Source organism: Lampris incognitus, chromosome 17, assembly GCF_029633865.1.
Source record: "Lampris incognitus isolate fLamInc1 chromosome 17, fLamInc1.hap2, whole genome shotgun sequence".
Taxonomy (NCBI): domain Eukaryota; kingdom Metazoa; phylum Chordata; class Actinopteri; order Lampriformes; family Lampridae; genus Lampris; species Lampris incognitus.
In genome coordinates this window covers 21,458,413-21,471,040 of record NC_079227.1, presented here as the reverse complement: position 1 = coordinate 21,471,040, position 12,628 = coordinate 21,458,413, and the positions used below count along the sequence as shown (strand labels likewise).

At 42.5% G+C, this 12,628-nt stretch overlaps 1 protein-coding gene across 1 annotated transcript in view; it reads right to left on the bottom strand.

The window, feature by feature from the left end:
* Positions 1-12,628, bottom strand: part of srcap (Snf2-related CREBBP activator protein) — a 92,762-nt gene that overhangs the window by 30,236 nt on the left and 49,898 nt on the right. The window contains exons 25-26 of the mRNA XM_056296720.1: positions 11,860-12,029; positions 11,331-11,527 (exon numbers count right to left, since the gene is read on the bottom strand). Of these exons, the coding sequence (XP_056152695.1) occupies positions 11,331-11,527; positions 11,860-12,029 (367 nt within the window). The remainder of the gene's footprint in view (positions 1-11,330; positions 11,528-11,859; positions 12,030-12,628) is intronic.

Here is a 12,628-nt window from a genome sequence, read left to right as displayed (position 1 = left end):
TGTGAATTTGATCCTCTCCAAAATGTGTCAAAATCTGTCAGGTAGAACATACGTCTGTAAGCACACTAAGTCTGTAGTGAATTGTTGTATTACTAAAAAATTTGTGCCAAAAAACCCCCAAAACAGAACGTCTATAAAGCCATCTTATTTTGTCATTTTATTCTTACAATTAATTTGTTCTCTGCGTTTAACCCATCCTATTGTATAGGAGCAATGGGCAGCTGCAGCACCCAGGGACCAATTCCAGTTCTTCTTTCCATTGCCTTGGTCAGGGGTACAGGAATGAGTATTAACCCTAACATGAATGTCTTTTTGAAGGTGGGAGGAAACCCATGCAGACACAAGGGTGAACATGCAAACTCCACACAGAGAGGACCTGGGATGGCCCGGGATTCGAACCCAGGAACCTTTTGCTGTGAGGCAATAGTGCTAACCACTAGGCCACCATGCTGCCCTCAGTATGTGAATTCATCTTTATGTATGCAGACATTCTAACTCTGGTAATCGTCTGGTAATCGGAAGGTCACTGATTCGATCCCCGGCTCCTAGAGAGCGTATCGAAGTGTCCTTGAGCAAGACACTGCTCCTGATGAGCAGGTTGGCACCTTGCATGGCAGCCTCCGTGTATGAATGTATGTGTAAATGGGTGAATGTGAGGCATACACTGTAAAGCACTTTGAGTGGTCAGTAGACTAGAAAAGCGCTATATAAAACGGAGTCCATTTACCAAGGTTTTTCCTGCATAGGGGAATTTTTGCCACCCCCCAGAAAGGTTTTAGCCAGCACCAAAGGAAAATCACCAGCACCAAAACGATAAGAACTGAGAATAAAAATAGCAATTCAAACCCTCTCCGAAAGTGTTTAATAGCTTGTTTCAAGTTCAGCCCATTCAGCCCCTCTTTCCTGCAATTTCAGTGGTTTGGACCAATAGTAATCGAGTTAATAGACACGTTATTAGTATCTTAAACATTTTGGCTTCATATTTATGGGTCCATTTCGTGTCATGTCAGAGATTTCCAAAGATTGCGAAGAGCAAGCTCAGAGTGACAGCGGCGCGTGAGCTCAGTGACAGCAAAGCTTGTTGAAGAAGACAGCCGGCAGGCACATAGACAGCAGAGCTTTTTTGAAGACAGCCTTCGAGTCGGATCACCTGTGAGGTAAGTTTCCAGTGAAATTCAGCTTATTTTCTTTGTATTGATTTGAGTACATGTATAGCTACATATTTTATTCTGGATTGCTGGTCACTGACTGTGTAGTAGAGTTACAATAGACCGAAATCACCCCCACCAGACGCTCGTTGTCTCAACAGGCGCGCATTAATTAGATTCAGCTTGTTTTCAATTTATAAATATCATGAGTAACGTTAGGCTATAAAATATGTATACATATATAACCATCCCGTTCTTAATAATAAGAATTTGCGTATTATTGTATTGTCTGTATTGTTGTTGCGGGGAAAAGAGAAGGGATTGTTGAAAAACGGTTGAGAGGAGGGAGAAAAAAACGTTTTATGGTAAACTGTTTCAAAAGACTGAATAGTTTGTATTTGAGCGGCCTGCTGTATCTACACTACCGTTCAAAAGTTTGGGATCACCCAAACAATTTCGTGTTTTCCATGAAAAGTCACACTTATTCACCACCATATGTTGTGAAATGAATAGAAAATAGAGTCAAGACATTGACAAGGTTAGAAATAAGATTTTTTTTACATCAAACTTTGCTTTCGTTAAAGAATCCTCCATTTGCAGCAATTACAGCATTGCAGACCTTTGGCATTCTAGCTGTTAATTTGTTGAGGTAATCTGGAGATATTGCACCCCACGCTTCCAGAAGCAGCTCCCACAAGTTGGATTGGTTGGATGGGCACTTCTTTGAGCAGATTGAGTTTCTGGAGCATCACATTTGTTGGGTCAATTAAACGCTCAAAATGGCCAGAAAAAGAGAACTTTCATCTGAAACTCGACAGTCTATTCTTGTTCTTAGAAATGAAGGCTATTCCATGCGAGAAATTGCTAAGAAATTGAAGATTTCCTACACCGGTGTGTACTACTCCCTTCAGAGGACAGCACAAACAGGCTCTAACAGGTACTATTTAATGAAGATGCCAGTTGGGGACCTGTGAGGCGTCTGTTTCTCAAACTAGAGACTCTAATGTACTTATCTTCTTGCTCAGTTGTGCAACGCGGCCTCCCACTTCTTTTTCTACTCTGGTTAGAGCCTGTTTGTGCTGTCCTCTGAAGGGAGTAGTACACACCGGTTATTTCTAACCTTGTCAATGTCTTGACTCTATTTTCTATTCATTTCACAACATATGGTGGTGAATAAGTGTGACTTTTCATGGAAAACACAAAATTGTTTGGGTGATCCCAAACTTTTGAACGGTAGTGTACATTAGTCTTAAGAGTTGAATGTTTTATATTTGTTACAGTTAGGGCTGAAACGATTGATCGAGTAATTCGAATAATTCAATTCCAAAAATGTATCGAGGCCTTCATTAAGTGAAACTACTGTTCACTGGTCACCATGTTCAGAACAGACAATTATTACTGTTGCACAATGTGCTTGCGCTACGTCTACGTGACAGCTAGCTGTTTTGATAGTTGGCGCGATGCAGAGTACAGGAGGAGATGCTCAAGAGACGGGCCCAAAGAAGAGACCAAAACTCTCCAAAGTGCAGGACCATTTCAACTTAAACAAAGCCAAAAACACTGCGCAATCTGTACGTTGCAAAACCAAACTAGCATACCATAAGAGCAAATCGTCAATGCTGCAGCACCTTAACCATAGGCACCCCATTTATGCATCCAGTTCTCAGGGCGGGACCGACACAAGGTAACGTTTAACTTTATCTTTTTAGTGCAAATTAACATGACTGCTAGTTGAGATGAACGCTGGTGAAGAACATAGTTGTGGCTGTATGTATTGGCTAGTTATGAACATGAATCAATATGGAAGCTACTTATGTTGTGTTCCGTACTTTATTTAGCGTAGTTTAGTTCAGAGAAAACTTGTTTGGAAAGCCGTTCATGTAGCCCATAGCTGCCAACTTTCAAGGCTGACTTGGAGTGAAATTAACGAAGATTGACAAAAACTCATCTAAACGGGAGTATTTGTTTGGCGTGAGATGGAGTTTTTTTCCCCTATATACTAGCATGTCACGCTGAATGCGCGAGAGTTGGCAGCTATAAACTAGAACATGCACCTCTCTCTCTCTCTCTCTCTCTCTCTCTCTCTCTCTCTCTATCTCACACACTTACACACACCATATCTACCTCATTCAGGAGACAAGATCCTGTCTGAACTTTTTTAACAACTACAAATGCAACAAAGCCTTCCAAGAAGAGTTTTATTTTATATGTATACCTTTTGTTTACATTTGCCTATACTGTTTTTATTTTTTGTGTTTTTACATTTCAATTTTTTTTTTTACAAAACCAGATGGCACTTAAATGCATCAGTTGCACTTAAGAAAATTAGTTTCTAATCCAGGAGAAAGGATCCTGACAAAGATTTTTATTTGCCTCCTACAAATGCAACATTGCCTTCCAAGAAGATAGACAGTAAAGGCTATTTTGATTTATGCCTTAGTTACATGTATATCTTTTGTTTACATTTGGCATTACTGTTATTTCCTATAAAATGTTGTCTATAAAATGTAATAAAATGTTATGCTTTTAAAAAGGAAACCAAGTAGTTGCTCATTTTAAGAGACCTAGCTTCTTTCCTTTTGTATATTTACTTTTGCTCTTTAATAATTCCAAAATGTTTTTTATCTGATTACTCGATTAAATCAATGGAATAATTGATAGAATACTCGACTACTAAAATAATTGATAGCTGCAGCCCTAGTTACAGTAACACACCGTAAATGTTAGCTAGTTAGTTTCTTTTCAAGTTAACAGCTGTTCATGTTAGCTACAGTCAGCTACGTTCGATACCTGCTGCAAACTAAAGTTATGTTAGCTAGCTCAGTGTTTCCCAACCCAGTCCTCAAGGAATCCCTATCCTGCAGATTTTCTTTGCAACACTGAATAGGTACCTGTTTGTAGTTATTCAACCAATCAGCAATGAATTATGTCAGACGTTGCACACCTTGCATAATTAAGTGCTGTGAGATGATTGGTTGAGTAAGTACAAGCAGGGCTACCTATGCAGGGTTACAATGAAAATCTGCAGGATAGGGGTTCCTTGAGGACTGGGTTGGGAAACGCTGAGCTAGCTATCGAAAGACTCCGCCAAGGTTGTCCCTTGTCTCTGTTTGTGATATTCATGGACAGGATCTCAAGGCGCAGCCAAGGTGAGGAGTGTGTCTGTTTTGAGAACGTCAGAACTGCATCTCTGCTCTTTGCAGATGATGTGGTTTTGTTGGCTTAATCAGAACGCAACCTCCGGCATGCACTGGGGCGGTTTGCAGCTGAGTGTGAAATGGCTGGGATGAAGAGTCAGCACCTCCAAGTCTGAGGCCATGGTTCTCTACCAGAAAATAGTGGATTGCTCCCTCCAGGTTGGGGATGAGCTGTTGCCTCAAGTGAAGGAGTTCAAGTATCTCGGGGTCTTGTTCATGAGTGAGGGTAGGATGGAGCGGGAGATTGACAGACAGATTGGTGCAGCATCGGCAGTAAAGCGGATGTTGTACCGGACCGTTGTGGTGAAGAAGGAGCTGAGCCGGAAGGCAAAGCTCTCAATTTACCAGTCAATCTTTGTTCCAATCCTCACCTATGGTCACAAACTTTGTGTAGTGACTGAAAGGGTGAGATCGCGGATACAAGCGGCTGAAATGAGTTTCTTCCGTAGGGTGTCTGGGCTCAGCCTTAGCGATAGGGTGAGGAGCTCTGACATCCGGAGTAGAGCTGCTTCTCCTTCGCATCGAAAGGAGCCCGTTGAGATGGTTTGGGCATCTGGTAAGGATGCCTCCTGGGCGCCTTCCTTTGGAGGTTTACTGGGCACGGCCAACTGGGTGGAGACCCCCAGGGTAGACCCAGAACGTGCTTGAGGGACTACATGTCCAATCTGGACTAGGAACGCCTTGGGATCCCCCAGGAGGAGCTGGAGGGCGTTGCTGGGGAGAGGGACATCTTGAGTGCCCTACTTAGCTTGTTGCCGCCGCAATCCGACCCCGGAAAAGCGGCTGAAGATGAGAGATAATATATCCAAATTATGAGACCCAAGGAGTTACAATATGCACTACTTCTGGTGATTGCACCAACTGAAATGTAGTTTGGTGAGGAGTGCCCAAACTTTTCCATGCTAAGGACCCTCAAATAGATAGAACAGAAAACTTTTAGACTTGGACTGCTTTTATTTGTCATTGCCTCATATGCATGTTTCACACGGACCTAAACATCACAAGCATACCTGACATGGACAGTGAGTAATAAGGTCAAAAAGTCATTTTGTGGAAGGTGTAAGTGTTCATTCAGGCTGTTGATGAACCTCAGCCTGAGGAATGAAACTGTTGCACTATCTGGTGGAGAGTGCACGGATGCTCCGGTACCTCCTGCCAGAGGGTAGGAGGGTGAAGTGAATATGGGAAGGGTGGGGTCCTTCACGATGCTGAGAGCATTCTGGGTGCACTGTACATCATAGATGGCCTGGATGGATGGGAGAGCAGTTTCTATGATCTTTCCAGCTCTCTTCACTATCCACTGTAGGGATTTGCGGTCACAGGCCTTGCAGTTCCCCATGCCAGACAGTGATACAACTGGTCAGAATGCTCTCTATGGTGCCTCTGTAAAATGTGATGAGGATGGGTGGGAGGAGACTTGCCTTCTTCAGATGCTGCAGGAAGTGAGGACACTGCTAGGCCTTCTTGGAGAGTGCAGCAACATGTGAGGACCAGGAGAGGTCCTCTGTGATGTGAACTCCCAGGAACTTAGCACTCCTGACTCTCTCCACGTCCATACCGTCAATGTTCAGAGGGGTATGGTGGGTACTGGTCTTTCTAAAGTCAATAATAACTTTAGTTTTCTCAATATTTAGGGAGAGGTTGTTGTTTTTGCACCTCACCGCCAGTTGATCCACCTCCACTCTGTATGATGATTAATCGGTGTTGATGATGAGACTGGGGCTGCAACGATTAGTCGACATAATCGACGACGTCGATCATAAAAACTCGTCGACGCAGAATTTTAGCTTCGACGCGTCGTATAAAAACAATCAGAGCCAGTAACGTTAACTCAAAACCGCACAAATGTTCATTTGTAACTGCAATGCCCTATAGGAAGTGCTGGGGGCAGTATCGCTTCCATCGTCTGATATAACTGCATTTTGCATGAACGACGAAGAGAAGAAGAAAGCGTATGAACGATGGCGGAAAGGAGAGCGAATGAGGCTAATGAGGAGCAAAAACCAGCGAGACCGAGACTATCAAAAGTCTGGGAGTATTTCACAGATGACAAGCCAAAGAAGTCAGTTAAATGCAGAATATGCAAAGCCGAATTGGCATTCCACAGCAGCACTACGGCGATGCACGAGCATTTGAAACGCAAGCACCCTGGAGCCACGATGATTGCTACTTCGGATCATGGGTAAGTTTAGCTAGTTAGCCACAGTATCGTAATGTTTACGTTAGCTTAAGTTACATGTTGGAAAACAGAACGTCTCAAGGGTGATGCTTGCTAAGCGAACGCTATTTCAGTTATGTGGATTCTGCGTATCCACCAACGAGCTGTATGTAACATTAGCTAAACAGCACCAAGCTTGCAGCATAGCACACTACAGCTTAGAGTTGTTTAGCTCCGTCATTTATCACCGAGTGTCGTGTTTTTGCAGACTGGAGTATTAACTAGCTAAGTTAAGATTGCTAACGTTAGCTAAATGTTAACGGGTTCTAACATTCACTGACTCTGCAGTAACTTACGCTATGAGCTCTAGGTTTCTTTTTTTTCAGTTGAAAAAAATTGAACTTTTTGGGCTAAAGCGCAGGCAAGACTGCAGAGACGGGGAACGTTAGCACCATCTAACATTAGCTAGCTATCTTACTTAGCTAGTCAATCTGCAGTCTGCAAAAACACGACACGGTGCTAACGTGAGCTGTCTGTAGCCTAGACAGTCAACTAGCTTTCACAGTGCGCTCTAATCAGCTGTAGCTTGTCGTAGCGTTAGCTAGTTAGACTGGGTTGGAGCATATCAATAATTCAGTTGTAAGATATTTATTCATTTAAATGGTTTAATTGGTATTAGGCAGTACACTAAGATAAACTGATACCATAGCCTACAACTTGTGATGATAATTAATACAGCTTTCTGTTTTGTTCTCTTTCTATTTTAGTACTAAGCAAAGGCGTGTGGATGAGTTCATCCTGAAGAGAGGCTCATGCACCCCTCAAATGGCTGGAGTCTTAACAGAGAGCATCCTCAACATGCTCGTCAATGACATGAGACCAATATCCATGGTTGAAGATGGGGGATTTAAGCAGATGGTCACCACATTCCATCCAGGTTACACCTTACCTTCCAGAACTCATTTTACTAAGCTTATGGAGGGAAAGTATGAAGCTACTTTTGGTAAGGTTAAAGATGCTCTTAAAGCAACCAAGAACAAGATTGCCCTGACAACTGATGCCTGGACCAGTGTCGCGACAGAGGCATATCTTGGCATCACCTGTCACTTTATAAGTGATGACTGGGAGCTCACTAGCTTCTGCCTTACAACCATGCCACTCGAAGAACGGCACACTGGACCCAACATTGCTGCATGGATTGAGCAGGCTGTGGAAAGGTTTGAGATCCCTCCAAGCAAGATTGTGGCAGTTGTTCATGACAATGGCTCCAATGTCGTACTGGCTGCAAACATCTTGCAGGAAAAACATGGGTGGGTGTCTATCCGCTGTGCAGGCCACACTTTACAGTTGGTGATCAATCGTGCACTGAAACACCCTCAGATCAGTAAAGCACTGGGAGCAGCGAGGTGTCTCGTCGAGCACTTTAAAAGGAGCGAACTGGCTTCAAGCAAGCTTAAGACAAAGCAGAAACAGATGGGAACCCCGGAACACAAACTTGTCCAAGATGTCTCTACCAGGTGGAACAGCACCTATTATATGGTGACTCGCATGCTGGAACAGAGATGGCCACTGACTGCGACTCTGTCTGACCCGGCAGTAACACAGAGAGGGAAACAATACCTAGACCTCAAAGCTGATCAGTGGACCCTGCTAGATGAACTGGCCAAAGCTCTCCAGGCCTTTGAATGTGCCACTGTCTACTTGAGTGGTGAAAGCTATGTGACAGTCTCCGCCCTGCCTCCACTAGTCAGAGGGCTTTTGAAGTCCACCCACACTGCCTATAATACAGCTCCTGTGCAGGCCTTCCAGGCGGCTGCTTCAGAGGAGACCACTGCACGCTGGTCAAGAGAGGTCACCATCACAGATGATGACCCAAGCAAACAGATCATTGCAGCTGCACTAGACCCACGATTTCGAAAACTGAAATTCCTGACACCAGAGGAGAGGTTTACTGTTCAGAATAAAGTACAAGCTCTGGCCCTACAGTCCAAGGATGGGAGTACTGTGAATAACCAGCACACCAGTGGGAATGAAGAAGCCACAGCAGCATCAGCTGACAAGGATGCCACAGACTCAGCTGAGGGAGCTCCAAATAGGTCTGTTTCAGCTCTCGATTCACTGCTTGGATGTGACTCAACAGACAGTGACAGTGAGACCAATGATGAACAGGATGCACGCAACCAAGCGATCAGTAATGAAGTGCTGATGTACTTCGGAGAGCAGCCCCTCTCAAAGACAGAAAGTCCCCTGTCTTGGTGGAAATTGAATGAGGCAAAGTATCCAACCCTTGCATCACAAGCCAAATCGTTTTTGTGTATTCCAGCTACTTCTACTCCCTCTGAGTGTCTCTTCTCAGCAGCTGGGAACATCGCCTCAAAGAAGAGAGCCAGCCTCACTCCAGAGCACGTCGACATGCTCACGTTCCTGCACTGCAATTTAAAGCATTTATGAACTGCATGAGATCAGAGTAAGACACACATATACACACACACAGCTCCTCTCACTCACACACAGCAAACAAAAGACCTACAAGTCTGTCTGATCTGACTCATCCTCCCCTCCTGTTGGAGATGGTGGAGCCTAGTGAGTGGATCCACGTCCCCCTCCTGGACCAGGTTAACAGCCCCATCAGAACCGCGGTGCTGGGGCAGAGGCTGCTATTTTGAGTTACTTTTAAAACATTATTTGCACATTATCTTTACGTTTTGACTTGCACTTTAATTTGCATTGTTTAATTTATTTACTTTGTTTTTATTATGATTGATAATGCATTGACTTTCATTTGTATTATTTAATGTATTTATTTAGTTTTCATTATGATTGATGATGCATTTGATTAAACAAGTAGCTCCAAAACAAGTTCCAAATTCAAATGTTTCATGAGTCATTATTTTAATTCGCTATGGGATCGTGTTATGTTAAGACAGAGACACAGGGCGACATTCACAGGTGTGCAGACTTAAGCATGTGAGGTAAAACATGCACTGGAGCCCGGAAGAGGATCCGCGCCCTCAGGAAGCAGAGATGGAGGGTGTGAAAGAAATAATCGTTAGATTAGTCGACTAATCGAAAAAATAATCGACAGATTAGTCGACTACCAAAATAATCGTTAGTTGCAGGCCTAGATGAGACCTACCACTGTAGTATCACCAAACTTTATGATGAGCTTGGAGGTGGATGATGCTTTGCAGTCATGAGTCAGCAGGGTGAACAAGACCGGACTGAGCACACAGCCCTGTGGGGCGCCAGTGCTCAGTGTGATGGTTTTGGTGTGGAACGCCTATGCACGTTCACCTGAGAAGAGGTATCTTACCCTTGATAATAGAAGTAAGTAAGGAAGGTTGAATGTACTTGGTCTATGACCTGGGACATGATGAAAATAAACTGCACTTAGTTTTATTTTAGGCTACTTTATATGATAACCTGTGTGCACCTTCGTAAGAATGCAGAACAAAAATCCTGAATTATGATAACCTGTGTGCACCTTTGTAAGAATGCAGAACAAAAATCCTGCATTATTTTGGTTTGATGAAAATGAGAAGGTGGACTAAGTGGCAAAGGATGGGCTAGTTTTATTTTTACATCTTTGAAAATTACGCAAACTTGACTGCAGACATACAATATGAGATCAGTTTATTTGATGCATGTCAAGTATGAAGACATACTATTCATGTTTTCCTGTAATTTGGTCTCATACCTATGTGCATGGAAATTGATAGTCTACCTTGTAAGCCCGTTTGGGCTGGGCATATATTGATGCCAGAATACAGACCCTCTGCCTTGTAAGCCCATTTGGGCTGGGCATCTATTGGTGCAAGATATTACATTGATATCAGAATACAGATTTTTGTTAGACATAATGTAGTCCATCTAAAGTCCAATATATTTTAGCACTATTTAATTGAACATATTTTCCAGTATAACGTTATGATTGTGAATCTGAGAATTTATCAAAAGTCAGGTAAAAGTCATTTGAAAATCTACAGGGAAGTCTAGTCGTGGTTGCAGCCATGCAAGCAGTACAAAGAGCAAAAATCTAAGTGTATCTTCATAAATCGATGATAAAAAAAAACTGTTTGAAGTTACAATTAGGCGAGGTCTCCTGTAGGTTTAATCTTAGGGTTAAGGCAAAGATTAGGTTAATAAACAATATTTTAGGTTACGGTTTTGCTAGCTTATCCAAAAAGTAGACGATCAAATGCCAGCCAGTGAGACCACATATCAGGCACACAACACTATGTCACACAGGACATGGCACAACCCCTGCGTGAAATACAAAGTTTTTAGGGAGTCCCCTTCCAGTAGAGACTAGTTTTGCCAGCTCATGTTAGGGAGTGTCATCACCTGCTGGCGTATCTTGTAACTGCACCTCACAGTTGTGGATTTTTTTCCCACAGAATTGTTGCAGTTTGAATTGGACAAAAATCCACAAACAAATAGGAGTCACAAATGTGACGTGGCCCACAAACTGACAGGAAGCCATCCACAAATGTGCAAAACCCGTTTTGCATGTACAAATGGATCCACAAATGTGTGAAAATCACTTTACATGTATTTGTTGTGTTGAAACTATTTACATTTGTAAAACCTATAACTTTTTTATGTGAAATTAAAATACATGTTTACAGAGTAAGTTATGCGTATTTACAAATTGCTTTGTAGTTTTTGTCAATATGACTTTACACAACACAAATAAAAAAAATACATGTTTATGGATAGTGAAATATTTGTGGATCATGGTACACATTTGTGGATTGTCTTCTGTGGGTTACAACTATTAAAGTCCAATAAAAACTTCCATACAATAGCGGAATGGTCAATATCTACCTGTAGATGTGAACATCTCTGGTCTGACCAATGCGGTGGCAGCGGTCCTGAGCCTGAGCATCCATGGTTGGGTTCCAGTCACTGTCGTAGAACACCACTGTGTCGGCCCCTGTCAGGTTAACTCCCACGCCCCCGCTACGGGTTGACAGGATGAAGCAAAATATGCGTCGGTCGGCATTGAAGCGCTCCATGAGGGCCTGAATGAAGGCAAGGTGTTGAGAGGCAGAGAAACGCAAAGAATAAGTCCATGTGAGATTGGGTATGGTCTCCCAAACCAGTGTCGCTGGTTTCTCCTTACCCATCTGAATTCTATAATTTCTAAAATTAGCCATTTGGCGAACAGTTGCATATTTTACAGAAATTTTAATTCATGTGCACTGTCCCTGCAATAATACAATCCAAAATATATTTCTTTACTGAAATATTTTTAAAAAACATTTATTGTTATAATATTTAGACAACGGGATAAATAAATGGTCAAATCAGGAAGAACAACAAGTGATCATGTGAAAATCCTGCCAGCCCTGACCTGTCTCTGCTCAACACGAGTGCTGCCATCCAACCGGAGATAGATATGTCCATGGTAGTTAAGGAACTGCTCCAGCACGTCCAGCATGCGTGTCATCTGGGTGAAGATTAGCACTCGGTGGCCTCCTGCCTTAAGCTTCCGCAGCAGGGTGTGGAGTGTCTGCAGTTTACCTGCACACGCACACACAGACAAGCACACCTTCATTAGGGCATTATTCCCATATTCAGGATTCATTTTCATACTCCATGTGTAAATGGTGTAAACATTTATTAGTTTTACCATCGAGACTGAGCTTGTACACACCAAAAATCAGGATCAGATGTCTCACAAGCCTCTGCATCTTGGTTAGGGCTATTATACTGCAGGCATGTTATTAGGATACTTTCATAATCAGGATTAGAGCTTAATCTCTTAAATAGGATCAGATGATGACATGAGACAACTTGATGTTTTGACATCTAATTTTAATGGAGGAAAATATGGCCTATTTAATTGCAAGCAAATTCATTCCATTTCTGCTGTATTACCTTGTTTCATAGTGCACAAGACTGAATACAGTGGATAAGAAAATAGAACCATTTTGACTGTTGTGGTTTTATTTTTAAAAGACAGATTCGATGAGATATCTCCCATTTCCACCATTACTTCTACTGTCAGAGAATGAAAGAGTTTGTACACTATTCTATGGTCGTAAGAAATTCATAATTTTCCTTTATTTTGTGATTTTTGAGATCCTCATCTAGGAAGAGATTTAACAAATGCAGCCAGT